General features: G+C 41.6%; 1 protein-coding gene across 6 annotated transcripts in view; it reads right to left on the bottom strand.

Moving 5' to 3' along the window:
• Nucleotides 1-25,943, bottom strand: part of sfswap (splicing factor SWAP) — a 191,829-nt gene that overhangs the window by 16,983 nt on the left and 148,903 nt on the right. For 4 of the 6 annotated variants that reach the window (XR_011882875.1, XR_011882877.1, XR_011882878.1 and 1 more), the window contains 2 exons: nt 16,144-16,332; nt 7,428-7,694 (listed from right to left, as the gene is read on the bottom strand). Coding sequence is in view for 1 of the 6 variants with exons in the window: in XM_072240789.1 (XP_072096890.1) it covers nt 16,144-16,332 (189 nt within the window). In the remaining 5 variants the exon portion in view is untranslated. The remainder of the gene's footprint in view (nt 1-7,427; nt 7,695-16,143; nt 16,333-25,943) is intronic. The other 2 variants (XR_011882876.1, XM_072240789.1) reach the window with 1 other exon arrangement.

Here is a 25,943-nt window from a genome sequence, read left to right as displayed (position 1 = left end):
ATTTTATTTGGCTTTTTTGACACTGATCAACAGAAAAGACTCTTCTGTGTCTAAGTGAAAACAGATTTCTACAAGTGATCTAATTACAAATATACAAGGGGTGATTGATAAGTTCGTGGCCTAAGGAAAGAGTCAATTTTAGAAAACCTGGCATATTTAATTTTCCTACATTTACACACTTAGTCCAGCAGTCGTGGAGCATACGGATCCCTTCTTTGTAGAAGTCGGCGTCTTGAACCTCCAGAAGTGGTCCACAGAGGGGGTGATTGATAAGTTTGTAGCCTACAGTAGAAGGAGATGAGTTATTAACTTCAAACTTTCTGCATAATCACTCAAAGAGTTGAACTGCACGTGCATGTAACAAGAGCTGTATAACTCATTTCCTTCTACCCAAGGCTACAAACTTATCAATCACCCCTGCTGTGGACCACCTGGAGGTCCAAGACGCTCTCGTTACATGGACGTGCAGTTCAACTCTTTGAGTGATAATGCATAAAGTTTCAAGTTAATAACTCATCTCCTTCTATCATCAATCACCCCTGCTGTCGACCATTTCTATAAAGAAGGGATCTGTATGCTCCATGACCACTTGGACTAAGTGTGCACATGTAGGAGGGGACTACGTTGAAAAATAAATGTGCTAGGTTTTCTAAAATTGACTCCTTCTACCTTAGGCTACGAACTTATCAATCACCCCTCGTAAAACACGAATTGATTGCTTAAGTATTCACCCCCTTTAATATGACACATCAAATCATCACTGGAGGAGCCATTTGGTATTAGAAGTCACATAATTAGTTAAATAGAGGTCACCATGTGCCATCAAGGTGTTTCAATTGATTGTAGTAAAAATACACCTCTATCTGGAAGGTCCAGCTGCTGGTGAGTCAGTATCCTGGCAAAAACTACACCATTAAGCCAAAAGAACACTCCAAACAATTCCAAGATTATTGAAAAGCACAAGTCAGGAGTTGGATACAAAAAAATTTCCAAGTTACTGAATATCCCTTGTAGTACAGTTAAGTAAATTATCAGGAAATGGAAAGAATACAGCACAGCAGTAAATCAGCCTAGAGCAGCAAAAACTGAGTGACCATGCAAGAAGGGGACTAGTGAGAGAGGTCACCAAGAGACCTGTGACAGCTCTGGAGCAGTTACCAGCTTCAGTGGCTGAGATGGGAGAGACCGTGCATACAACAACTGTTGTCTGCATGCTTCACCAGTCACAGCTTAAAGGGACGATGGCAAAGACAAAGCCACTGTTGACAAAAAACTCACATGAAGTCTCGGCTAGAGTTTGCCAAAAGGCATGCGGGAGACTCTGAAGTCAGCTGGAAGAAGGTTCTGTGGTCTAACGAAACAAAACTTGAGCTGTTTGGCCATCAGACTAAATGCTATATTTGGCATAAGCCAAACTGCACATCATCAAAAACACACCATCCCTATCGTGAAGCATGGTGGTGGCTGCATCATGCTTTGGGAATGCTTCACTGCAGCAGGTCCTGGAAGGCTTATAAAGGTAGAGGGTAAAATTAATGCAGCAAAATATGGGTAAATTCTGGAGGAAAACCTGATGCAGTCTGCAAGAGAACTGCAACTTGGGAGAATTGTTTTCCAGCAAGACAATGACCCCAAACAAAAAGCCAAAGCTACACAGGAATGGCTTAAAAACAACAAGGTTAATGTAATGTCCTAGTGTAGCCAATTGAGAGTTTTGGCTGGACTTGAAAAGGGCTGTTCACTCACGATCCCCATGCAACCTGAGCAGTTTTGTAAAGAAGAATGGGAAAAAATTGCAGTGTCCAGATGTGCAAAGCTGATAGAGACCTATCCACACAGAGTTAAGGCTGTACTTGCTGCCAAAGGTGCATTTACTAAATACTGACTTGAAGGGGGTGAGCAATTATGCAATCAATTAATCGGTGTTTAATAATTGTAATAAATTTAGACCAAGTTGTAGAACTCTGTTTTCACTTTGACACAAAAGAGTCTTTTCTGTTGATCAGTGTCAAAAAAAGCCAAATTAAATCCACTGTGATTCAATGTTGTTAAACAATAAAACATGAAAACTTCCAAAGGAGGTAAATACTTTTTATAGGAGATCTATATAAAACAGCAAAAGGAAAGCAAAGAAAGTGGTGAGGTAATGTTCATGGCTTTATTGTCCATTAAGAAAGCAGATGGCAGAAGGAAAGAAGCAGTTCCTGAATTGTTGAGTGTGTCATCAGGCTCCTGTACCTCCTCCCTGATGGTCACAACGTAAGAAAGACAACTGAGAATCCTTAAAGATGTACAGTACATGGGATAGAGAGTTGGAGGACACCTACAGCAAGTTCTATGATTAAACTCAATCACTTTCACAGCAATTAGTAGAAGGAGGACTGCCTACAAGTTCTGGGTGAGATCAGGAACCAGATATATTCATTGCTTACTGTAATATCTTTGAGAAAGTCCAATGAACTGTAACAAGAGCATATGTCCAGCAAAGCCATAAAGAAATGTAAAATCTCCCAAAAAATGACAGCCAATAGTTACAGTAGGAAATCATATCTAATTAATTTTCTTGATTTCCACATTTTAGACAATAAGACATGGGTGCAGAATAAGGCCACTCGGCCTATCGCATCTGCTCTGCCATTCCATCATGGTTAATTTATTATCCCTCTCAACCCCATTCTCCTATCTTCTCCACATAACCTTTGACACCCTGACTAATCAAGAACCTATCAGCCTCTACGTTAAATATACGCAATGACTTGGCCTCCACAGTCATCTGTGGCCATAAATTCCAGATTCACCACTCTCTGGCTAAAGAAATACCACTGCAAAAAGCTCTGAATCACAGGTTTGCAAGACAAAGGCATATGTTATGTACAGATGGAGAGAGTAAACATGTTTTCAAGAACATTAGTTTAATTTCTCTCTCAAAAATTTGGCTGATCTGCTGAGCTTTTTTCACATTTTCCATATTCTGTTAGGCAGTGCAATTCAGAAAGAGAGATCTCCTTCACAAAGATTTTCAAAAATCTGTACTGGTGTTCTGTCTATCTGGTGATCTACATTGACAATTTAAATTCCAATAAGTCCTGATGAAGGGTCTTAGCCCAAAACATCGACTGTTTATTCCCCTCCATAAATGCTGCCTGACCTGTTGAGTTCCTTCAGCATTTGTGTGTGTTAGGCATATATTTATTTAGTTAGAGATACAGCTTGGACCAGACCCTTCCAGCCCTTTGAGCTGCACTGCCAGCAACCCATTATTTAACCTTATCCTAATCCCGGGACAATTTACAATTGCCAATTAACCTACTAACCAGTACGTCTTCAGGCTGTGGAAGGAAACTGACACTTTCTATGGAGAGAACCTGCAAACCCCTTACAGAGGACGCAGGATTTGAACTCCAAACTCCAATGCTTGAAGCTGTAATTGCATTGTGCTAACTGCTATGCTACCGTGGCACCCATAAAAATGATCGGCCTGCCCAAACTCATTGGTGCCTTGCTCTCTGAGACCAGGCATACTTGGGCTGAGCCTCTGGGTGCAGTATTCTGCTGATCAGTGAGGTTCGGCAAAGGAGACAGTGTCCACCCCTCCATTGTGTGATCAAGAGCTGCACTTCCAGAAATGTCTCGACAACTGGCGAGGACCCACCTGCAGTCCACAGCCACAGCTCTTGGAAGATTAGTGGTGAATCCAGGGCCTGAGGAAGGGTCATGGTACAGAATGAATAAACAGTTGACATTTCCATAGATGCTGCCTGACCTGCTGAGTTCCTCCAGCATTTTGTGTGTGTGGCTCTGGATTTCCAGGATCTGCAGAATCTCTTGTAATTCTGACATGCGATATACACTGATCAGGGAGATGGAGCAGGAGCCTGAAAACCCACACTCAATGGCACCAAGATATCTTCTTCCCCTTCACCATCAGATTTCTGAATAGTCCATGAACACTACCGCATTATTCTTCTTTTTGCACTATTATTTTATTTTGTAATTTAGTGCAGTTTTTAGGCCTTTGCACTGTACTGTTGCCGCAAAACAAATTTCACATCATATGTGATAATATTCCCCACTATGGCCACTTACCTCTTCTCCTTACCTGCCTATCACCTCCCACTGGTGCCCCTCCTCCTTCCCTTTCTCCTATGGTCCACTCTCCTCTCCTATTAGGTTCCTTTTTCTCCAGCCCTTTGCCTTTTCCACCTATCACCTCCCAGCTTCTTCTTTCATGCCCCACTCCCCCACTCAGCTGACTTCACCTTTCATTTTCCAGCTTGTCCTCGTTTCCCTCTCATGGAATCTTCCCCCTTCCTTTCCAGTCCTGATGAAGAGTCTCAGCCTGAAACGTCAACTCTTTATTCACTTCCATCGATGCCGTTTGACCTGCTGAGTTCCTCCAGCATTTTGTGTGTGTTGCTCTGGATTTTCAGCCCCTGCAATCTCCCTTGTGTCAGTGATAATAAACCTGATTTTGATCAAATTCGTGACTGAGGTCACACCAAGCTGGATAATTTTGATGAAGCAGACATGAACTCAAAACTATAATAAAACATTTCTGTGGGCAAAGTAGCCACCACAGCTGAATTTCAAGGTGTCACAAGATTATGGAATATATTTAATGAAACTATACAGAAGCTGATAGGTGAGAGGCAGGCAGTAACAAGTCTGACAATTCAAAACAGATTAGACTTTTATGGACCTGACCTGATGCATAACAACCAGCAGAGCTGCTTAGTAGTGCCAGCTTGAACCCAATTAGCCAGTTGAAAATCTCGGAGAGGTTGAAGTCCAGTCTCCCTCTTAGTGAACTGCCTGTCACTGGAGCCTGCATTGGAGTGTGTTAATAGGAAAGGACAAGAGTTCATTGGATTTTCCAGCTCTAACAGCAATTCCCAAGGGCCGAGGGTAATCAAATGGAAGAAACAGTGGGCACAGAAAATTTGATAGAAGAAGCTTCCTTTTTTGTTTAGCTTCAAAGTAAATCTTATTATCAAGGTACATATATGTCACCATATACAACCCTGAGATTCATTTTCTTGTGGGCATACTCACTAAATCTTTCGAATAATAATCATAACAGAATCAATGAAAGATCGTAACAACAGGGCGGGCAGCCGGTGTGCAAAAGATAACAAACTACGCAAATACAAAAATAAATAATACAAAAGAAATCATAATAAATTAATGAATATCGAGAACATGAGATGAAAGTGAGTCCATTGGCTGTAGGAACATTTCAGTGATGGGGCAAGTGAAGTTGAGTGTCCCCTCTGGTTCAAGAGCCTGGTGGTTAAGGGGTAATAACTATTACTGGTTAAGATGGCGCAACTGAAGTTGTGTGACAGCCTACTGGTAGTCAGATGGCAAGAAATACAATGAAAAACATACTAATAACGCTTTTTCTAAAGTAAATTGTGATCAACTATCACTGGAAACATGAAGAAGCAAGTGAGGGTGAAGCTAATTCGAAAGATGAGCCATACTGGTGTATCGCAAAGGCAGAGCACAACGTGTTCAAGTCGTAGTTGCAGATGGAGTTGTTATTGCTGTTGGAGTGAACGACTCGTAGAGGAATCCATGCGGAAGAGTTATGATGCCTGTCCACCTAACCCGGGTGCGAGGCTGGATCACACCAATTGCTGAGCCAATTTGTGAGATCGAGAATGGCTTCGGGCTGGGTATGGAGCGAGGCACTACTTGGTGCTTGGACAACTTATATGCCTGTCCAGATAGATTATCCCAAGTGTTGGGAACAGAGGTGAGGGTCAGGCTGATTTAGCTCATTCTCCTACGGTTCATCTCCTCTCTAGTGGATGTCATCTCTGCTAGTTTCATGGCGTTTCTGTCCTATTAATATGATGAACTGAGATACAGGCTTGGGCCTACTACTTTGACTGCTCTGGGGAGCAGATCCAAGGACTCAATCTGGCTCGGAATACTGTCATTTGCATCTACTGTTTGCAGGATATGTGCTTTTTACCCTTCTATCCTGCGCAGTGGCTATGGCCTTTCTTTTTTTGACTTGGGTTCTTCGGGTTTCTTGTTTTGTGGCTGCCTGTAAGCAAACAGATCTCAAGATGTATAATGTGAGTACAACAGGGGCTAAGCACATAGCCTTGTGGTGCACCTGTGCTGATGGAGATTGTGGAAGAGACGTTTTTGCCAATCCAAACTGACCGAGGTCTGTGAGGAAATCAAGGATCCAAATTGCATAAGGAGTCATTGAGCCAAGGTCTAGGAGCTTATTGATAGTTGGTTTAAATATATTTAGTTGTTCAGAGTTGTGAAAGTTCGCACAGACTTTCGTTATAGCTCTTAAATTCCTCAGTTTTTTCCCCAATTAATTTCAAATTTATATCAACTATAAATTTTATATAAGCTACCTTACCATAAGACATGAGAGCAGAATTAGGCCATTTGGCCCATTGAGTCCATCATGGCTGATTTATTATCTCTCTCAACCCCATTCTCCTGCCTTCTCCCCATAACCTATGACACCCTGGCTAATCAAGAACCTATCAACATCTGCTTTAAATGTAACCAATGACTTGGCCTGCACAGCCATCGATAGCAAGGAATTCCACAGATTCACCATCCTCTGGCAAAAGGAATTCCTCCTCAACTCTATTCCAACTGGATACCCCTCTATTCTGAGGTGGTTCCCTCTGGTCCTAGACTCCCCTACTATAGGAAACATCCACTCTATCCAGACCTTTAAATATTTTATACTTTTCAATTAGATGACCCTCAATTAGACAATACACTTCCCTACTCTATATTCCATCTGTCATTTCTTCAGCAGACTCCCTGCTGCCAACAATATTTGTCCCTCCATCTACCTTTATATTATCCGTAAACCTGGCCACAAAGCCATCAACTGCATCATCCAAATCATTCAAATATAACGCAAAAAGAAATGGCCCCAACCCTGACCTCTGTGGAACACCACCAGTCACCCATAGCCAACCAGAATTCTTTGTCTTCTATCAGTAAGCCAATCTTCTATCGATGCTAGAATCTTTCTTGTATACTCAGACCCCGCATACCGCTGATTCATTGCAACGCGGTTATTTAATTCTTTATTATATATTTTTTAAATGACAAAAATTCATTCTAAACAATACTTATGACCTCTTCTTAAGAGTGGCAGCCATTACAGTAAACATTCAATCAGCCAAGGAGAATGTTTTACATATGCTCTGAGCCACCACAACCAATCACGTATCAGTTCACTCTCTGCTTCCCTCACATGGTTAAATGTTCTTGCTCCCTTGCCAATTTATTCCATTCTTTTTACCCATAATGTCTTCTCATGGTGACAGCCTTAATAATGAAGAGCTTCGAGAAATGGCAGAGCAACACATCCTGGGTGAATCTGAGGACACGGATGGAGAAGATGAAGACGAAACATTATTAAGAAATCTTACCACAAAATTCCTCAACACTAGCATCACCATGATCACACAAATCATGGACCAGTTCGTCGATAATCCCCGTGTCTGGGAGCGAAGCCTCCTCAACTCTCGATGCCTACTTGAAGAAGAAGCCAAAGATAGAGGAGGACCCACTGCCCGGGCCCTCCTCTGAGATGTGACCACCACCTGCTTCCCTCCCCTCCGTAGCTGCTGCCATGTGTCGCTGCTCCACTGACGTACAGGTTAGGCCTATTCGCGTGTTTGTTACTCCATGAATTACTGCATATACATAAAATAGTATATCATGTATCTCAGCATTTATGTATTTTATCAAGCAAACATGTCTTTACGTAATGTTATAATGACCTTGCAAAACGTTGACTTACATAGCGCTCCACCTCCAAGGAACACATCTTCAGTGTTAAGTGGGGCCTGAGTGCAATACCATGAGCTCTCATCTTGTAAGGCAGCCTCACAAATATGCAACATCTACAGATTCTCCTTTGTCTACCCTACTTGTTATTTCCGCAAAGAATTCCAACAGAACTGTCAGGCAAGACTTTCCCTTGAGGAAACCATGCTGACTACGGCCTATTTTATCATGTGCCTCCAAGTACCCTGAGACCTCATCCCTAATAATCGTCTCCAACATCTTACGAACCACTGGCGTTAGACTAACTGGTCTATAATTTGCTTTCTTCTGCCTCCCTCTCTTAAAGAATGGAATAACATTTGCAATTTCCAAGTCTTCTGGAACCATTCCAGAATCTAATGATTCTTGAAAGATTATTACTAATGCTCCCACACTCTTCAGACACCTCTTTCAGAACCCTGGGGTGATGTCTATTTGGTCCAGGTGACTTATCTACCTTCAGATCTTTCAGTTTCCCAAGCACCTTCTCCTTAGTAATAACGACTACACTCACTTCTGTCTTTGACTTCTCTTGTCAACCACGGTTGTTTCATCCTCCCTTTAGAATATTTCTTCATCTTTGGGATATATCTACCCTGCATCTTTTGTATTGCCACAGAAGTTCCAGGCATTGTTGCTCTGCCGTCATCCCTGCTAGTGTCTCCTTCCAATCAACTCTGGCCAACTTCTCTCTCATGCCTCTGCAATTCCCTTTGTCCCACTGCCATAATGATACATCTAACTTTACCTACTCCCTCTCAAACAGCAGGGTGAATTCTATTATATCATGATCATTGCTTCCAAAGGGTTCCTTTACCGTAGGCTCCTTAATCATATTTGGTTCATTCCACAACACCAATCTAGAATTTTCTTTCCCTTAGTGCGTTCAACCAGAAGTTACTCTAAGAAGCTATCTTGTAGGCATTCTACAAATTCCCTCTTGGGACCCAGCACCAACCTGATTTTCCCAATCTATCTGCATATTGAAATTCCTCCATGAGTAGCACAACATTGCCCTTTTTACATCCCTTTTTTATCTCCTGTTGTAATTTGTATCCCATATCCTGGCTATTATTTGGAGGACTGTATATAACTCCCATCACTGTCTTTTTACCCTTGCAGTTTGTCTCTACCCACAACAATTCTACATCCTCCAAGCCTATGTCACTTCTTTCTAAAGAAGATGTGATTTCATTTTTATGAACAGAGCCATACCAGCCCCTCTGCCTACCTGCCAGCCCTTTTAATGTAATGTAACTATGATCTTCTTTCAGCCACGAATCAGTGATGCTCACAACATCGTACCTCCTAATTTCTAACTGCTGCAAGATCATCTACTTTATTCTGTCTGTGTTCATTCAAATATAACATCTTCATCACCCTTTTTGACTTTGTCCCCATGTTACATTTTAACTCATCACACTGACTGCAGTTTTGCTCTATCTGCCTGCCCTTCCTCATGGTCTCATGGCACACTGCATCTACTTGTATACACTGCCCCATCCTCAGCCCTATCAACCCAGTTTCCATTCCCCTGTTAAATTAGTTTAAACCTTCTCCAATAACTCTAGCAAACCTGTCCGCAAGGAGGGACATGATAAAATAGGCTGAAATCAGCATGGTTCCCTTAAGGGAAAATCTTGCTTGACAAATCTGTTGGAACTCTTTGAAGAAATAACAGGTTGGATAGACAAAGGAGAATTGGTTAACGTTGTGTACTTGGATTTTCAGAAAGCCTTTGACAAGGTGCCACACATGATGCTGCTTAACAAGTTATGAGCCTATTGTATTACAGGAAAGCCCATGGATAAAGCAGAGGCTGATTAGCAGAAGGCAAAGAATGAGAATAAAGGGAGCCTTTTCTGGCTGGCTGTAGGTGACCAGTGGTGTTCCACATGGGTCTGTGTTGTGACCACTTCTTTTTATGTTAAGTCAATGATTTAACGAATATCCTAAATTTGACCAAAGAAAACATTTAATTTCAATGAAAGAAAACACATGCAAAGGAACTTGGGAGTCCTTGTGCAGGATTCCCTGAAGGTTACCTTGCAGGTTGAGTCAGTGGTGAGGAAGGCAAATGCAATGTTAGCATTTATTTCAAGAGGATTAGAATATAAAAACAAGGACATAATGTTGAGACTTTCTAAAGCACTGGTGAGGCCTCACTTGGAGTACCGTGAGCAGTTTTGGTCCCCTTACCTTAGAAACCCCTTTACCTTAGAAACCCCTTTACCTAATTGAAACTTATCGAATGGTGAAAGGCTTTGACAGAGTGGATGTGGAGAGGACGTTTGCTATGATGGGAGAGTCTAAGAACAGAGGACACAGAATCTGTGGATTTTGTTGCCACAGGCAGCTTTGGAGGACAAATCATTCGGTATATTTAAGGCAGAGTTTGATAGATTCTTGATTGGTCAGGGCATGAAGGGATAAAGGGAGAAGACAGATGATAGGAGTGGAGAGGAAAAATGGATCAGCCAACCAGATCTTATTTTGGTTCAGGTCAGCAATTCAGAGATTATTACCCTGGAGGTCCTGCTTTTTAGCTTTTCACCCAACTACCTATAATTCTCTCTTCAGGACCTCCTCCCATTTCCTACCTGTGTTATTGGTACCACAACTTCTGGCTGCTCACCCCCTTCAGAGTGCTGTGGACTCAATGAGACAGAATTTCCTGTCTACACCACTAACTATGGAATCCCCGATCACTACTGCACTCCTCCACTCTCCTCTTCCCTTCTGAGCCACAGAGCCAGACTCAGTGCCAGAGCTTAGGTCGCTGCAGCTTCCCTGTGGTAGGTCCCACTCCCTCCCCCATCAACCAAACCAACAGGATTCAAAGCAGTATACTTATTGCTGAGGGGAACAGCCACAGGGCACTCTGCACTGGTTGCCTTTTCCTTTCCCCTTGCCTGAGTCACACGCATGCCTGCCTCCTGCAACTTAGGGGTAACTACCTCCCTGTAGCTCCTATCTACCACCTCCTCATTCTCCCGTATGAGCCGAAGGTCATCGAGCTGCAGCTTCAGTTCCTTGATACAGTCTCTAAGTAGCTGCAGCTCAGTGAACCCTGTGCAGATGTAGTCATCAGGTAGACTAGAGGTCTCCCAAAGCTCCCACATTTCCCTCAAGGAACATACCTTTAAATCTGGGCCCATTCTCAGCACACTGGCTATGTATAACAGAGAAAAACATTATTAGAAACTTACTTAGAGCTTGTATCTATGCTTGCCCAAGCCTGTTGAGCCAAGGCCAAACCACTCTAACACTGGCCCACTTACACAATGGCTGCTCCATTACAACTTCTTTCTTTTTATTGGCCCAAATAAGACTCACTCCCAACAAGACTTGCAGGCTTCAATTGACTACAGCCCTTCAAGATGTTACTCTCTCATTTGTTACTCCAAACAATGACGCACTCCTGAGGAGATTAGCAGTTTTCGATTGAATCCCATCCTGCAGGATGTAGTTCTCTCACTCGCTACTTCAAATAATGACATATATATGCAATATATTTTTATTTTTTATTATTATTATTGTGTTCTTAATCTTATTTTAATTTAAGCAGCCTCAGATCCGGAGTAAGAGTTCTTCTTTACACTTGTGCACTGGAAATCACATTAAACAACCTTGAATTTAGTTTTAGCTGGAACGACAGTTTGAAATTGATTGAAAGGAATGAGCTGCCAGTGGAAGGGTAGATTACACTGTTTAAAATATGTGTGGAGAAGTACAGGGATTGGAAATGTTCAGAGCAGGTTTCCAACCTTTTTATGCCATGGACCAATACCATTCAGCAAGGGGTCCGTGGATCTCAGGTTGAAAATCCCTGGTTTAGAGGAATTTGAGCCAAATGCAGAAAAATGGGATTAGCTCATGAAGGTACCTTGGTTGGCATGGGCAAGTTGGGCTGAACGGCCCGTTTCTGTGCAGTATAACTCTGTGACTTTACAAGAAGCCACACACCCAACGTTTCAGGAACAGGAACAGATTCTTCCCCTCCGCCATGACATTTTTGACTGGACAATGAACTCACCAATACTACCGTACTATTTTTTGCACCATTTATTTTATTTTTTTACTATATATTTATTGTAATTTATTGGTTTATAAATTATGTATTGCAATGTACTACTGCCGTAAAATAATATTTTTCACGACATATGCCAGTGATATTAAATCGGATTCTGAAGTTAATCCATCAGAGGTAAAGCCTTCCCCACCACTGAACACACCTACATGGAGTGTTGTTGCAGGAAAGCAGCACCCACCATCAGGGACCCCCACCACCCAAGTCATGCTTTCTTCTCGCTGCTGCCATTGGGAAGGAGATACAGGAACCTTAGCACTCACATTACCAGTTTCAGGAACAATTACTATTCTTCAACCATCAGGTTCTTGAATCAGAGGGTAACTTTACTGGCCTTATTATTGAACTGTTTCCACAACCTATGGCCTCAGTTTCAAGGACTCTTCATCTGATGATCTTGATATTTATCATTTATTTATTTATTTATTTATTATCTCTTTCTTTTTGTTTTTGCACAGTTTGTTGTCTTCTGCACGCTGGTTGAATTCCCGAGTTGGTGCGGTTTTTCATTGATTCTATTACGGTTATTGGACTTATGGAGTATGCTGGCAAAAAAAATCCTCAGGTTTAGATATAGCAATATATGTGTAGTGTGATAATACATTTACTTTGAATTTTGAAGCAGGACTGCCAATTAACCTACTAACCCCGTACATCTTTGGACTCTCGTAGCGGAGCATCCAGAGAAACCCCATTTGGTGATGGAGAAAATGTAGAAACACCTTATAGACAGTGAGGGAATTGAACCCTGATTGCTGGTGCTGTAATACTACCCTACTGTGCCGCCGCAACAATTTTACTGATCAGACAAAGTGGGTCAAGTGGCGAGAAACAAATTTCAAAGGTTTTCTGTTGTTTTATAATATTATATATCATTGTGAGACCATTATATCTTGTGTTCTCGTTATTTATTGCTACTTATTTATATTCTGCATTTGCACAGTTTGTTGTCTTCTGAACTCTGGTTGATCTTTCAGTGATTCTGTTGTAGTTACTATTCTTCAGATCTGCTGAGTAAGTCCACAGGAAAATGAATCTCAGGGTTGTATATGGTGACATATCTTCTTTTGATAATAACATTTATTTTAAACTTGTGCCCAGAAACTCTTCTGGACAATTAATATTATGAAGAATTCATCATTTGAAGGATACCTGATGACCCTACCACACCCAGCCTCCCCCCCCCCCCCCCCCACCGATCACTGAGACCGAGAATCAGGAATCAGATAACCTCATTGAAATCTATTGAATGTTGAAAGGTGTCGATAGAATGGATGTGAAGAGGATGTTTCCTGTGGTGGGGTAATCCAGGACCAGAGGACACGGCCTCAGAATAGAGGGGTGTCCTTTTAGAACAGAGAAGAGGAGGGATTTCATTTGCCAGAGAGCGGCGATTCTGTGGAATTTGCTGCCACAGGCAGCTGTGGAGGCCAAGTCTTTGGGTATATTTAAGGTAGAGGTTGATACACAGTAGATTCTTGATTAGTCAGGGCATGAAGGGATACAGGTAGAAGGCAGGAGGTTGGGGCTGAGAGGGAAAATGGATCAGCCATGATGAAATGGTACAGCAGATACAATGGGCCAAATGGCTTAATTCTGTTGTAATATCTTATGGTCTTATGGATATTTGGGTAGGCAGGAAGCACAAGTGCCTGTGACCTCCTGAGGTCAGAGGTCTGTGCAAGTCTAGAATATAAGGCCTGGATTTCGGGATCCTGTGATTGGTGAGTCCTGGAGTTTCTATCGAAGATCAGAGCCTGGAGGGCGAGGACCAAAGTCAATGGATCTGGAAGTCAACAGCCACATCTGTGAGTCTGTGAGATCAATGGAGACTGGAGGGCAGAGGTGACACTTCATGTGCTTGTAAGAGGATAGCTGGGAGTAAAGCAGCTTGTTTTGCTGTTGCCGCTTGATCACAGTGGACATGCGGAAACAAGATCATTCAAAACTAGGTGGTGACACTGGCACTGCCAACCAATACATAATTAAAAAAACATAAATTACACTAACTATAATTAAAAAGTAAACAAGTGCAAAAAGAGAAGTACATTAAAACCAATAAAGTACAAATTAAAATATTTAATTAATTAGGTAGTGTAATAAGAGAGCAAAAAAATTAAGAGGTAGTGTTCATGAATTCAGGAACAGCTTCTTCCCCTCTGCCATCTGAATGGACATTAAACCCATGGGCACTACTTTCAAATTTTTATTTTTATGCTACTTATTTAATTTAACTTTCTTACTGTAATTCAGGCTTTTTTTAATTATTCAGTGTTGCACTGTACTGCTGCTGCAAAGACATAAATTTCCTGACACATTTATTGTATTTTAATTGTGATACTGTGCGGAATAGGCACTACTGGCCCGTTGAGTCATGCTGCCCAGCAACCCCAATTTAATCCTAGCTTAATTACAATAACCAATTAACCTATCAACTGGTGCATCTTTGCACTGTGGTAGGTAATCAATGTTTCCTCTAATTTGTAATGATCAGTGTCCGCCAAAATATAGTGCTGTGCAATATTTTTGCCCAGTGACATGTACGCACTGAATTTTTAAGTGGAAGTAAACAAAGTTATTCTAAGGATAATAAACTATCAAGTCCAGTTTGTTGTTCATTGTTTAAAATAAATAACTGTCAATAAGAACTTTGATCTCCTCTGGGTTTGATCGTTTTTGCTCTCATTCATCTGCACTCTCACAAAATTAACGTAGCAGGCCTGCAGTGGGTAATGCAGGATTTTCTCACTGGAGCTTTTGCATACCATCCATATGTGATTTGCTTGCTAAGTACTGCTTTAAAAAGTCAAGTTTTCAAATATCACTCCACTTCTCCCCACTTGCAAATTCTCCAGCAACTTTTCCATCGTGACAATACATGTAGGTAACACCAGTTTCTGAGTTGTATATAAATATTTCTCATAGCTGCATCTTCCTGACATCATAAGATCTCAGTATAGTGTTTCTACTGTTTCATTAAGCCATTCCGCTCTAAGTGAACTAGCAGATCTTTTGCGCTTCACGCCTTTTGCTTCTTTGGATTTCCACATCGTGAATCACTAATTTCTTCAGAAAAAAAGTATAAATAAGCCCATTCTAAAATCTGCAGACAAATCACTGCAAACCCCACATTGTCAACACTGTCCGCATCAGAAACCGGCCAAGGAAATGTGATTGTGTACGATCGTGAAATATACTTAACATGCCAGCGAGGTAGAGGGTGACAACCTTTTGTGCGTAGGTTAAATACCTTGTGCACTGGTAGCAGAATGTGTGCACACGTACATCTAGGGAACACTGGAGGAAACCCACACGGTTACAAGGAAAACGTACTGACTCCTTACAGGCAGCAACAGGAATTGAACCCAGGTTGCCTGCACTGTGCTGATGATATTAAACCTGATTCTGATTCAATGGTTCATTGTTTGTTAAGAAATCTAATGGCAGAGGGGAAGGAGCTTTTGCTGAAAAGTTGAATGTGTGGCTTCTTGTGAAGTCATGGAGTTGTACAGCAGACCAGGAACAAACGTGATAACACTGCCAATAGACAGAAACACAACAGTAATCAAATTTAGACATTTGATCACAAAGTTCTGTCCACTTTACCACAGCTTTATTAACTTTGTAATCCTGCAGGAATAGAATAATAAAACCGATTTAAATAAACACTGAAGATTAAATGTGAGCTTATCATAAAAAGCAGCAGCTCTGGAAGAAACAATTCCCAGCCTGATAAAACAGAATTTCACAGCAAGGCCTCAGGTACAAGAAAAACATGCACATCATCAATAGGACTCCTGTATGGTACCAGACTCCTTAAGGACTCGCATTCTACTGTTTCTTCTCCTTCTAACGGGACACAACCTATTTTACACTTACCACCAATGAATTTACAAAATAGCTTTTAAGGCCATCGCACAGAAATGATTAAAGTGGTTTGCTTGGTTAATTTAGGAAATCAGCAGCTGGCAGAGCAGAGCCAGCCTGCCGTGCAGAGCACAGACTGGTGAAAAACTATGTATCCAGACCCACACAACGAGGGAATGTGTAGTTACCTCATCTGCAGAGTACTGACGGTTCACTGCTCCAATTCAGCAGCTCTAACGAGAAAATTAGGAATGTACACTTTCTGTGTTTACTTAGTGATTCATCAGCTGTAATACTTCCAGAGAATAAACTAATCTAAAACGTAGATTTAAACATAATAAGAATCTGAAGGACATTACCTTGAATGATCCTGACTGGAATCTCTGCTTTCTGCTGGTGACAAGCTAGTAGAGTGTGCTGAACTTCTCGCTGAAGACTTCATACTCGACTTTTTTGGTGATAAAGACCGTGAGCGTGAACGTAAAGGTTTTTCTTTTAACTTGGGGTGAGATTTTGAACTTTTTTTCTTCTTCTTTTCATATGGAGACCTGGGAGATGCAGATTTTTAAAAAGAAATGTGTGAATAAAGTATCGTTGAAATGAAAAGCCTACTGGACAGTGCATAAACAAGTTACCCAATAACATCATTAAGTATAGCAGTTATTTATTTATTACTATTATTCCTTTGTTTCTTTGTTTTTGTATTGTAACATCAGAATCCTTGCCCTCTTGGTTGCAGAGGCTACCTCTCTCTCCCTCCTGTCTGAGAGACCGAAGTGTTGGATCATGGACCGTAGTTTTTGCTGGGACTCTAGATCAAGGTCTCCTGCAGGGCTTTTGCTATTGCTTGGATGGTGGGGGCGGTGGGATGTGGGGGTGGTGCTTCTGTTGATGTTTGTGTGACAGGAAGGGGAGGAGGTGTCGGGTTTTTATGTTTCTAACATTGATTCTATGGAGGTTTTTTGTTTTGTGGATGTCTGTAAGAGTACGAATTTCAGGTTATATACTGTATATGTTCTATGATATTAAATTGAATCTTTTGATTTGAACTATGTGCAGTTTGTTGTCTTTTGCACACTGGTTGTCGGTCCTATTGGGCCAGACATTCACTTATCCTATTACAGTTACTGGACATATATGTACTTTGATAATAAATTTACTCTGAAGAGCAGAACATCCAACTTTCCTTACTACCGTTAAGTACGCTCAGCAGGTGGTTTGAATTCTTAAAGTGTTCTTCATCTTACTCTTGACAACTCTTCAGATTTATTAAATGAATACTTATCATAAGATAACTGTTAAGAGAGGCTTAATATTCCACACATCCATACTTGTGGTAGGAAATCATAACATCGGAAGTCGTGTGCATGGGTGGGTGTGAGAATGGAAAGGGGCTCGGGTTGCTGCTGTTATTTCGTTGCATGCTGTGTTTTGCTGAATATTATGCTCATATTACATTGGCACCAGAATATGTGGTGACACTTGCGGGCATCCCCCAGCATATCCTTCGACTTTGTTGGGTGTTAACACAAACGACTCATTTCGCTGTATGTTTCGATGAACATCATCATCGTCATTATGTGCCATATCATATGACATAGGCAAATATGGCCTTTTGACCATAATTGTTCTTGGCAAATTTTTCTACAGAAGTGGTTTGCCATTGCCTTCTTCTGGGCAGTGTCTTTACAAGATGGATGACCTCACTCCAGTTATTATCAATTCTCTTCAGAGATTATCTGCCTGGCGTCAAGAATTTGCATAACCAGGATGTAATATGTACCAGCTGCTCATATGACCTTCCACCACCTGCTCCCATGGCTTTACGTGACCCTGATCGCGAGCTAAGCAGGTGCTACACCTTGCCCAAGGATGACCTGCAAATTAGCAAGGGAAGGAGAGCCTTACATCTCCACTGGTAGAGATATATTGTCACCAGAAGGACATGTGATAAATAAATCAGAATCTGAAGTTTGTGACTGGCTGCATCATAGCCTGGTACGGAAACACCAATATCTTTGAACGGAAAATCCTACACGAGGTTTTGGATTCGGCCCAGTACATCACAGGTAAAGCCCTTCCAACCACTGAGCACATCTATACGAAGCACTGTTGTAGGAAAGCAGCATCCATTCAGAGATCCTCAGCATCCAGGCCATGTTCTCTTCTCGCTCCTGCCATCAGATAGAAGGTACAAGAGCCTCAGGACTCACACCATCACGTTGAAGAACAGTTAGTACCCCTCAAGCATTTGAATAAAAGGTGATTAACTACACACACTTGCCCATCCATTGAGATTTTCCCACAATCAATGATCTAACTTCAAGGACTCAATCTCATTATCTGATGTTATTGTTATTTATTACTATTTATTTATAATTGTATTTGCAGAGTTTGTTGTCTTCTGCACTCTGGCTGATCATTCATTGATTCTGTTATAGTTACTATTCTATAGATTTATCCAGTATGCCCAGAGGGAAATGAATCTCAGGGTTGTATATTAACATATATGTACTCCAATAATAAAATTCACTTTGAACGTGAGTCCTAAATTACTGATAGCGCTCCTTGGCTGAAGGGAAGGAAGTCTAATTTAATCATGAGCCATGGTTCAGTGGTAGCAATTCTGTTTTAATTATTGTATATTCAACTCCCAATGTAGACAGTAGATAATTAATACTGTAATTCTGTTTAGTAATGACGTAGTCCTCTGCTGAAGTGTGAAGTCCTCCAGTGCCCTCCAAGTTGGAAGCAATATTTACAGTAGAAAATCTTGCACCTTCTATTTGTTTGAGATTCAAATTAGATTGTCATATACACCAGGGTGTAATGGAATTATCTGCTCATTTAATATCACTGGCATATGTCATGAAATTTGTTGTCTTTGTGGCAAAACATAATAAGTAATAGAGGAAAAATCTTGAGTTACAGTAAGTATGTGTGTATAATATACAAATAAAATAGTTAAATTAAGTAATGCAAAAACAGAAATTTAAAAAATGGTAGTGAGATAGTGTTCATGGGTTCAATGTTCATTCAGAAATTGGATGGCAGAGGGGAAGAAGCTGTTCCTGAAGCACTGAGTGCTTTCAGGCTTTTGTGTCTCCTTCCTGATGGTAGCAATGAGCATGTCCTGGATGATGGGAATCCTTAATGATGGATATCAGCTTTTTGAGGCATCACACCTTGAAGATGTTCTGGATACTAGAGGCTGGTGCCCATGATGGAGCTGTTTAATTTTACAACTCCCTGCAGCTTATTTCGATCCTGTGCAGTAGCAACCCCCTCCCCAAACCAGACGATGATACAGCCAGTTAGAATCCTCTCCATGGAACATCTGTAGAAAACTGCACGTGTCCTTCATGACATGCTAAAATTCCTCAAACTCCTCGTGAAATATAGCCACAGTTGCACTTCCTTTGCAGCTGCGTTGATAGCAGCACAACACAATACTGTGGGCTGAAGGACCTGTACTGTGCTATAATGTTTGATGTGTAAATACAGTGATGGGTGCAAAAAGAAATGGTAAAGTGGCCACACACCCTAAAACACACCCTCCCTTTGTTAATCCTTCTGTCAACCTTTGACTCAGTATTTGCCAATAAATCTTTAATTGCTTCCTCAGTTCTTGAAAGGTCTGAAACCTTAAGATCTTTTCTTCCTCCACAGATAACGCTTGAACATTTGTGCTGGAATTCTCAACAATGCACCTTGCGGAATAACTGAACACAGAGTTCATGAAGAACAATTGAAACTAAAAAGATCAAAACTGTTGAATGATTCGAGAACATTTCAATCGTAGGAACTAATGTTAGCTGTTAAATGTTTTACAACTGGCAAAATTAAATACAGATCACAGCTTAGTTATTAATCTGAGCGAGGTTCTGTGTCACATTAGTTACAGAATACAACACTAGCTTATTATTACTGTAAAAGCCATGCATATAGTTTTGTGTCTGCATTGTATTCTGTGTTGCAGGTGGCCTGGTAGCGTAGTGGTCAGCACAATGCTCTACAGTACAGCGACGCGGGTTCAATTCCCACAGCTGCCTGTGAGGAGTTTGTACATTCTCCCTGTGGCTGCGTGGATTTCCTCTGGGTGCTCCGATTTCTTTCCACAGTCCAAAGACGTATCGGTTGGTAGGTTAACTGGTCATTATAAATTGTCCTGTGATTAGGCTAGGATGAAATCGGGGTATTGCTGGGTGGCGTGGGTCAAAGGGCTAGTTGGGCCTATTCCATGCTGTATCTGAATAAATAAATATATTAATTGATTATGGTAACTAGTTACGAGTGGGGACCTGGTAAAAGCCAAGGGAGTAAGTTACATAATTGTACTTTGTGCTGGTCAGTTTGGAGCTGGAGACCAATGGATGTCATATCTTTTGACCACTTAGTTATGCTTAAGTTGCATTGCCTCAAGATTGTTTGCTTTTGCTAGTTGCTGATAAAAGATCAATTGCAGTTCTTAGACTTTTGAAAGATCATTACGGGAGTGACCGGAGGGTGCACCATACAAGAAAAACAATCTGCGGGGTGTCGCCAGCAGTGGACACAGATTTGTTAGAATTCGCAGCTACGTTGCAACACTGCAGTCTTTTTTTAAAAACTGTTTTGTATGAGTATATGTGGTCAGATTTTTAAAAAATAACAAATAAATGCAAACCAGAATGACAGTTTTCTCTCTTGGTTTTGCAGATGAAAGCACCAATGATTATGCTCTTCTTTTTATTCAAGGATTTTTCTGTAACAGAAACCTGAAGCAATTTAGACCTTTAGATATCAGCTTCTTTCTGAAACAAATCTGAGGCTGATTGGTGAGAATGTTTATTTAAACTGATAAAAGCATAAGAGATATCCATCCCCAGGTTTCACAGTCCTGTTGGAAAAATCATGATATGAACCAACACTATTTGTGGTTACATCATTATTTTAATATTGACAGCTGAATATTTTTCTTACACAAATATGATGAATGAAATGGCTTTTCATATACAAAGCAGGTTAGCTGTTAAGTAGGAAAAATATATTAACTTTCAAGAGGACTGGTAAATGAAATTATCTGATGGAACATCCACTATTTGGCCTTCATTATCAAATCACCTGTGCCATCTCCTCAATTAATCTTGATCTTGCTGTGGTTGAAACATTCCTACTGTTAAACTTTACAGGAAATGTTTTTACAGTCAAAAGTCATAGGAAAGTACAGCACAGAAACAGGCCCTTTGACCTGTCTAGTCCATGCCAAACCATTTAAACTGCTTACTCCCATTGACCTGCACCGGGATCATTGCCCTCCATACCCCTACCATCCATGTACCTATCCAAACTTCTCGTAAACATTGAAATCGAGCCTGCATGCACCACTTGCACTGGCAGTTCATTCCACACTCTCACCACCTTCTGAGTGAAGAAGCATCCCCTCATGTTCCCCTTAAACTTTTCACCTTTCACCCATAACCAATGACCTCTAGTTATAGTCCCACCCTACTTCAGTGGAAAAAGCCTGCTTGCATTTACCCTATCTATACCCCTCTTAATTTTGTATACCTCTGTCACATCTCCCATCAATCCTCTACAGTCCAAGGAATAAAGTTCAAACCTATTCAATCTTTCATAACAACTCAGCCCACCCACCTCCACCCTAGTTCCGGCAACACCCTTGTAAATTTTCTCTGTACTCTTTCAACCTTATTTACATCTTTCCTCAAGGGAGGTGATCAAAACAGCATACAATACTCCAAAATAGGCCTCACCAATGTGTGGTACAACTTCAACATAACATCCCATCTCCTGTACTCATTACTTTGATTTATGATGGCCAATGTGCCTTCTTTGGGAATACAACAATGTGAGGCCTCTGTTCATTGGGTTTGAACACGAATATTGCATCCTGGCTGTCTACATGATATGCTAGCCAGCTCAGTATGGTATGGAGTGTAAGCTGTTGCAGATGTAGCAGGCTCCCTCCCCCACCCCCACCCAAGCTAATGAATCCAAAGCAAGGGCAGCGACAGTACAATTTGGCACCAGCAGCATTGCAGGAGTTGCCAATCAGTATTGAACACAACGTAGGACTGCCTTAGGGACTCCAGCTCCTGATTTTTCCATGGAGTTTACTCCCGAAGCCTTCCTGATGAATGGGTGCAGCCGCAAGGCAGGAGAAGTTTGAGATCAATATGGATTTGGTCCAGAACATCATGGGAAAAGACATTCCAACCATTGAGCATAACTACATGAAATGCTGTCGTAGGAAAGCAGCATCCATCATCAGAGATCCTCACCATCCAGGCTATGCTCTGTTCTCACTGCTGCCTTCAAGTAGAAGGTACAGGAGCCTCAGGACTTGCACCACCAGGTTCAAGAACAGTTACCAACAATCAGGCTCTTGAACAAAAGGGGATGACTACACTCACATGCCCATCCATTTGAAATGTTCCCACAACCAATGATCACACATTAAGGACTCTCTATCTCATGTTCTCATTACTTATTGCTATTTATTTACATTAGCACATTTTGTTGTCCTCTGCACTCTGGTTGATCTTTCATTGATCCTGCTATGGTTACTATTCTATAGAATTGCTGAGTATGCCCCCAGGAAAATGAATTTCAGGGTTGTATATGGTGACATAGAAATACTCTGACAATAAAATGTACTTTGAACATTCCTTCCCTTACCAATATTGGTAAAATTTATAGTATTAATATACTTATTGCAGTCAAGAGTATGGACTTGAAGATCTGCTACATCATTGCTACGTAAAGCCATCCTTTGGAGAGAACGTGCTCGTAATATGTGGTCAACACAAATGTAAACGAGCAATGATAATTGGTCCTAGCTAACTTACCGGTCTCAAATGCTTCCTAAATTATTTGAGCATTCTCACTAGGACACCATCTTAACGAATTCCATGCCTTGATCACAGGATGTGTGCTTCGCCCACTGCTCTACTCTCTCTACATTCATGACTATGTAGCTAAGCACAGTTCAAACACCATCTACAGGTATGCCAATGACACCCCTGTGGTTGTTGGTGACCAAGATAGCCTATATACATCAATTGATTATAAAGCGACGCTAGGCACAGGAATGTCTGTATGTAAGGGCATCGACAGGAAATGATAAAGTAGTGGTGTTAGGGGGGGTGTGGTGGGGTGGGTTAGTGTTGATCAGCCTTACCGCTTGGGGAAATTGACTGTTTTTGAGTCTGGCAGTCCTGAGGTGGATCCTACGTAGCCTCATCCCTGATGGGAATGGGCAAACAGTCCATGAGCAGGATGGGTGGGTTCCTTCATGATGTTACTGGCCTTTTTCCAGCACCTTTCTGTGTATACGTCCTCGATGACGGGTAGGCTGGTGCTGGTGATGCGTGGTTCTGTGCTGTATCATTACGACACTACTGGTGTGCTTTGGACAGGGACTTTGACTTGGCCTTAGTAAGACCATAAGACATAGGAGCAGAATTAGGCCATCTGGCCCACTGAGTCTGCTCCACCATTTAATCATGGCTGAACCCTTTTTTTTTTTTATCCCTTCCTCAACCCTAGTTCCCAGCCTTCTCCCCATAACCGTTGATGCCATGTCTAATCAAGAACCTATCAATCTCTGTCTTAAATATACCCAACGACCTGGCCTCAACTTCTCCGCATCTCTGTTTTGAAAGGGCGCCCCTCTATCCTGAGGCCGTGCCCTCTTGTCCTAGACTCTCACACCATGGGAAATATCCTTTCCACATCATGCCGTGGTGCATGGTATTTTTTGCAAGGAGGGTCAGATTTACAATCCTTGCCATTCCTTACCCCTACATTTACATCCTCACTGCTTTTTTAGCACGCTCCAGTGGATTTTGTTGTTAATAACTTTTCTGGTACAGGTCGACCTTCTATAATCCGGCAGCATTGGGACCTGAGGAGTGCTGGATTAGTGAAAATGCCGAATTACAGAAGGATCACATTAAGCAACAGCTAACCGCCTCATCATACCTTTAAAATATCAAAGGTTCAGAGAAATGTATACAATATACATCCTGAAATGCTTTTTCTTCGCAATCATCTACGAAAACAGAGGAGTGCCCCAAAGAATGAATGACAGTTAAATGTTAGAACCCCTAAAATACCCCCCCCGCTCCCCTCCCTCCCGCGCATAAGCGGCAGCGAGCAACAATGCCTCCTCCCCACTGGCAAAAAATAAAGCACACTCACTACCGGCACTCAAGCGTGAGCTAAGCAATAGCAAAGACACAGACTTGCAGTTATCCCAAAGGCTACATTGCACTCGCAGTTACTGAGGGAATCCTCGTTAGTTTCTCTTCCTTCGCTTAGTAATATGCTTAAACTTAGCGGGTCACCATATCTGATCTGAGGTCGTAGGCAGAAGAGAACGGAGCGCCGGCCAGGCAACGCCGGAGGGCAATGCACAACTGCCGGTAGGCAGGCGAGAGGGCAGACCGATCCAGCACGTGCCAGCTCCCCCACCGCTGGCGGGTGCCAGGCAGCCGCGCCTCACGCAAATGATATTAATAAATGCGGGAAAACAAGCAGGAATCGCCTGTCTGTGCTTACAAGAGCATGCCAACACGTGAACAGATCTAGCGCAACCAAAACAATGCGCAGCAAATTGGTACGGTGGCCCGGAAAATTTGAAATTACAGTTGTGTGGAAAATTTGAAATCAGTGCAGATTATCGAAGGAACCGGATTACAGGTAGTCGGATTAGTGAATGTCAACCTGTACTATTTAACCCAATTAAAGAAGCTGCTGAGTAGGACTTGTATTCAATCTCTCAAGTTTTTTATTTTATTCAGAAATACAGCATGGAATAGGCCCTTCCGGTCTTTCAAACCACCCTGGCAATAAACGACTGATTTAACCCTAACCTAATCACGGAACAATTTACAATCACCAATTAACCTACTACCTGGTATGTCTTTGGACTGTGAGGCGGAAACCAGAGCACCCAGGAAGGGACGTACAAACATTGCTTAAAGAGGAGTTGAACTCTGAACTCATTAAGGTCTGTCATTAAGGACCCCCATCACCCAGGATGTGCTCTCTTCTCATTGTTACCATCAAAAAGGAGATACAGAAGCCTTAAGACACACACACACAATGATCCAGTAACAGCTTCTTTCCTCTGCCACCCGATTTCTGAATGGACATTGAACCCCAGAACACTATCTCATTACTTTTTTATTTCCTATTTTTGCACTACTTATTTAACTATTTTATATATATATAGATATATATTTACTATTCGGAAGGCCAGTGATGTTGCGGGGATGGAACTGGACTCTCTCACGGTGGTGTCTGAAAAGAGGATGCTGTCTAAGTTGCATGCCATCTTGGTCAATGTCTCCCATCCACTACATAATGTACTGGGTGGGCACAGGAGTACATTCAGCCAGAGACTCATTCCACCGAGATGCAGCACAGAGTGTCATAGGAAGTCATTCCTGCCTGTGGCCATCAAACTTTACAACTCCTCCCTTGGAGGGTCAGACACCCTGAGCCAATAGGCTGGTCCTGGACTTATTTCATAATTTACTGGCATAATTTACATATTACTATTTAACTATTTATGGTTCTATTACTATTTATTATCTATGGTGCAACTGTAACGAAAACCAATTTCCCCCGGGATCAATAAAGTATGACTATGACTAATTCAGTTTTCTTTTTTCTCTCTACTACCGTCACAAAGTCAACAAATTTCATGATATATGGCTGTGATATTAAACCTGAATCTGATCTCCAACACACCGAACTGGAACAGCGTCACGCTAACGACTATGGTGCCTTAACATGGATTCCTGCTGCAACACCACACCATCCAGGAATTAAAATCACCACAAATTTGATCTAATCCAGACTCATCTGCAAGGTGTTCTTGGCATCATTGCTAAATTATGGGTACACTGCATTCAAATCCTGAATCCAAGCTGTAACTGATGGTAATTCAACAAACCATCTTGCACAAACACATGCTCTACCATGTTCTAATAATGATCTTGCCTATTCTTTCTAAATTTTACCAAGTTCAGCTTTTTAAACAAAGCCTTGCTATCTTTAAATGTGAAAATTCTGCATTGTTAAAAGGCAAGTGTAAGCCAAAGGTCACATCTGCAAGTAATTAGTGGTGTTCTGCAGGGATCTGTGC

The sequence above is a fragment of the Mobula birostris genome, chromosome 22 (genome assembly GCF_030028105.1).
Source record: "Mobula birostris isolate sMobBir1 chromosome 22, sMobBir1.hap1, whole genome shotgun sequence".
Taxonomy (NCBI): Eukaryota; Metazoa; Chordata; class Chondrichthyes; order Myliobatiformes; family Myliobatidae; genus Mobula; species Mobula birostris.
The sequence above is the reverse complement of the archived record's forward strand: the minus strand, read 5'-3'. Positions and strand labels throughout refer to the sequence as shown.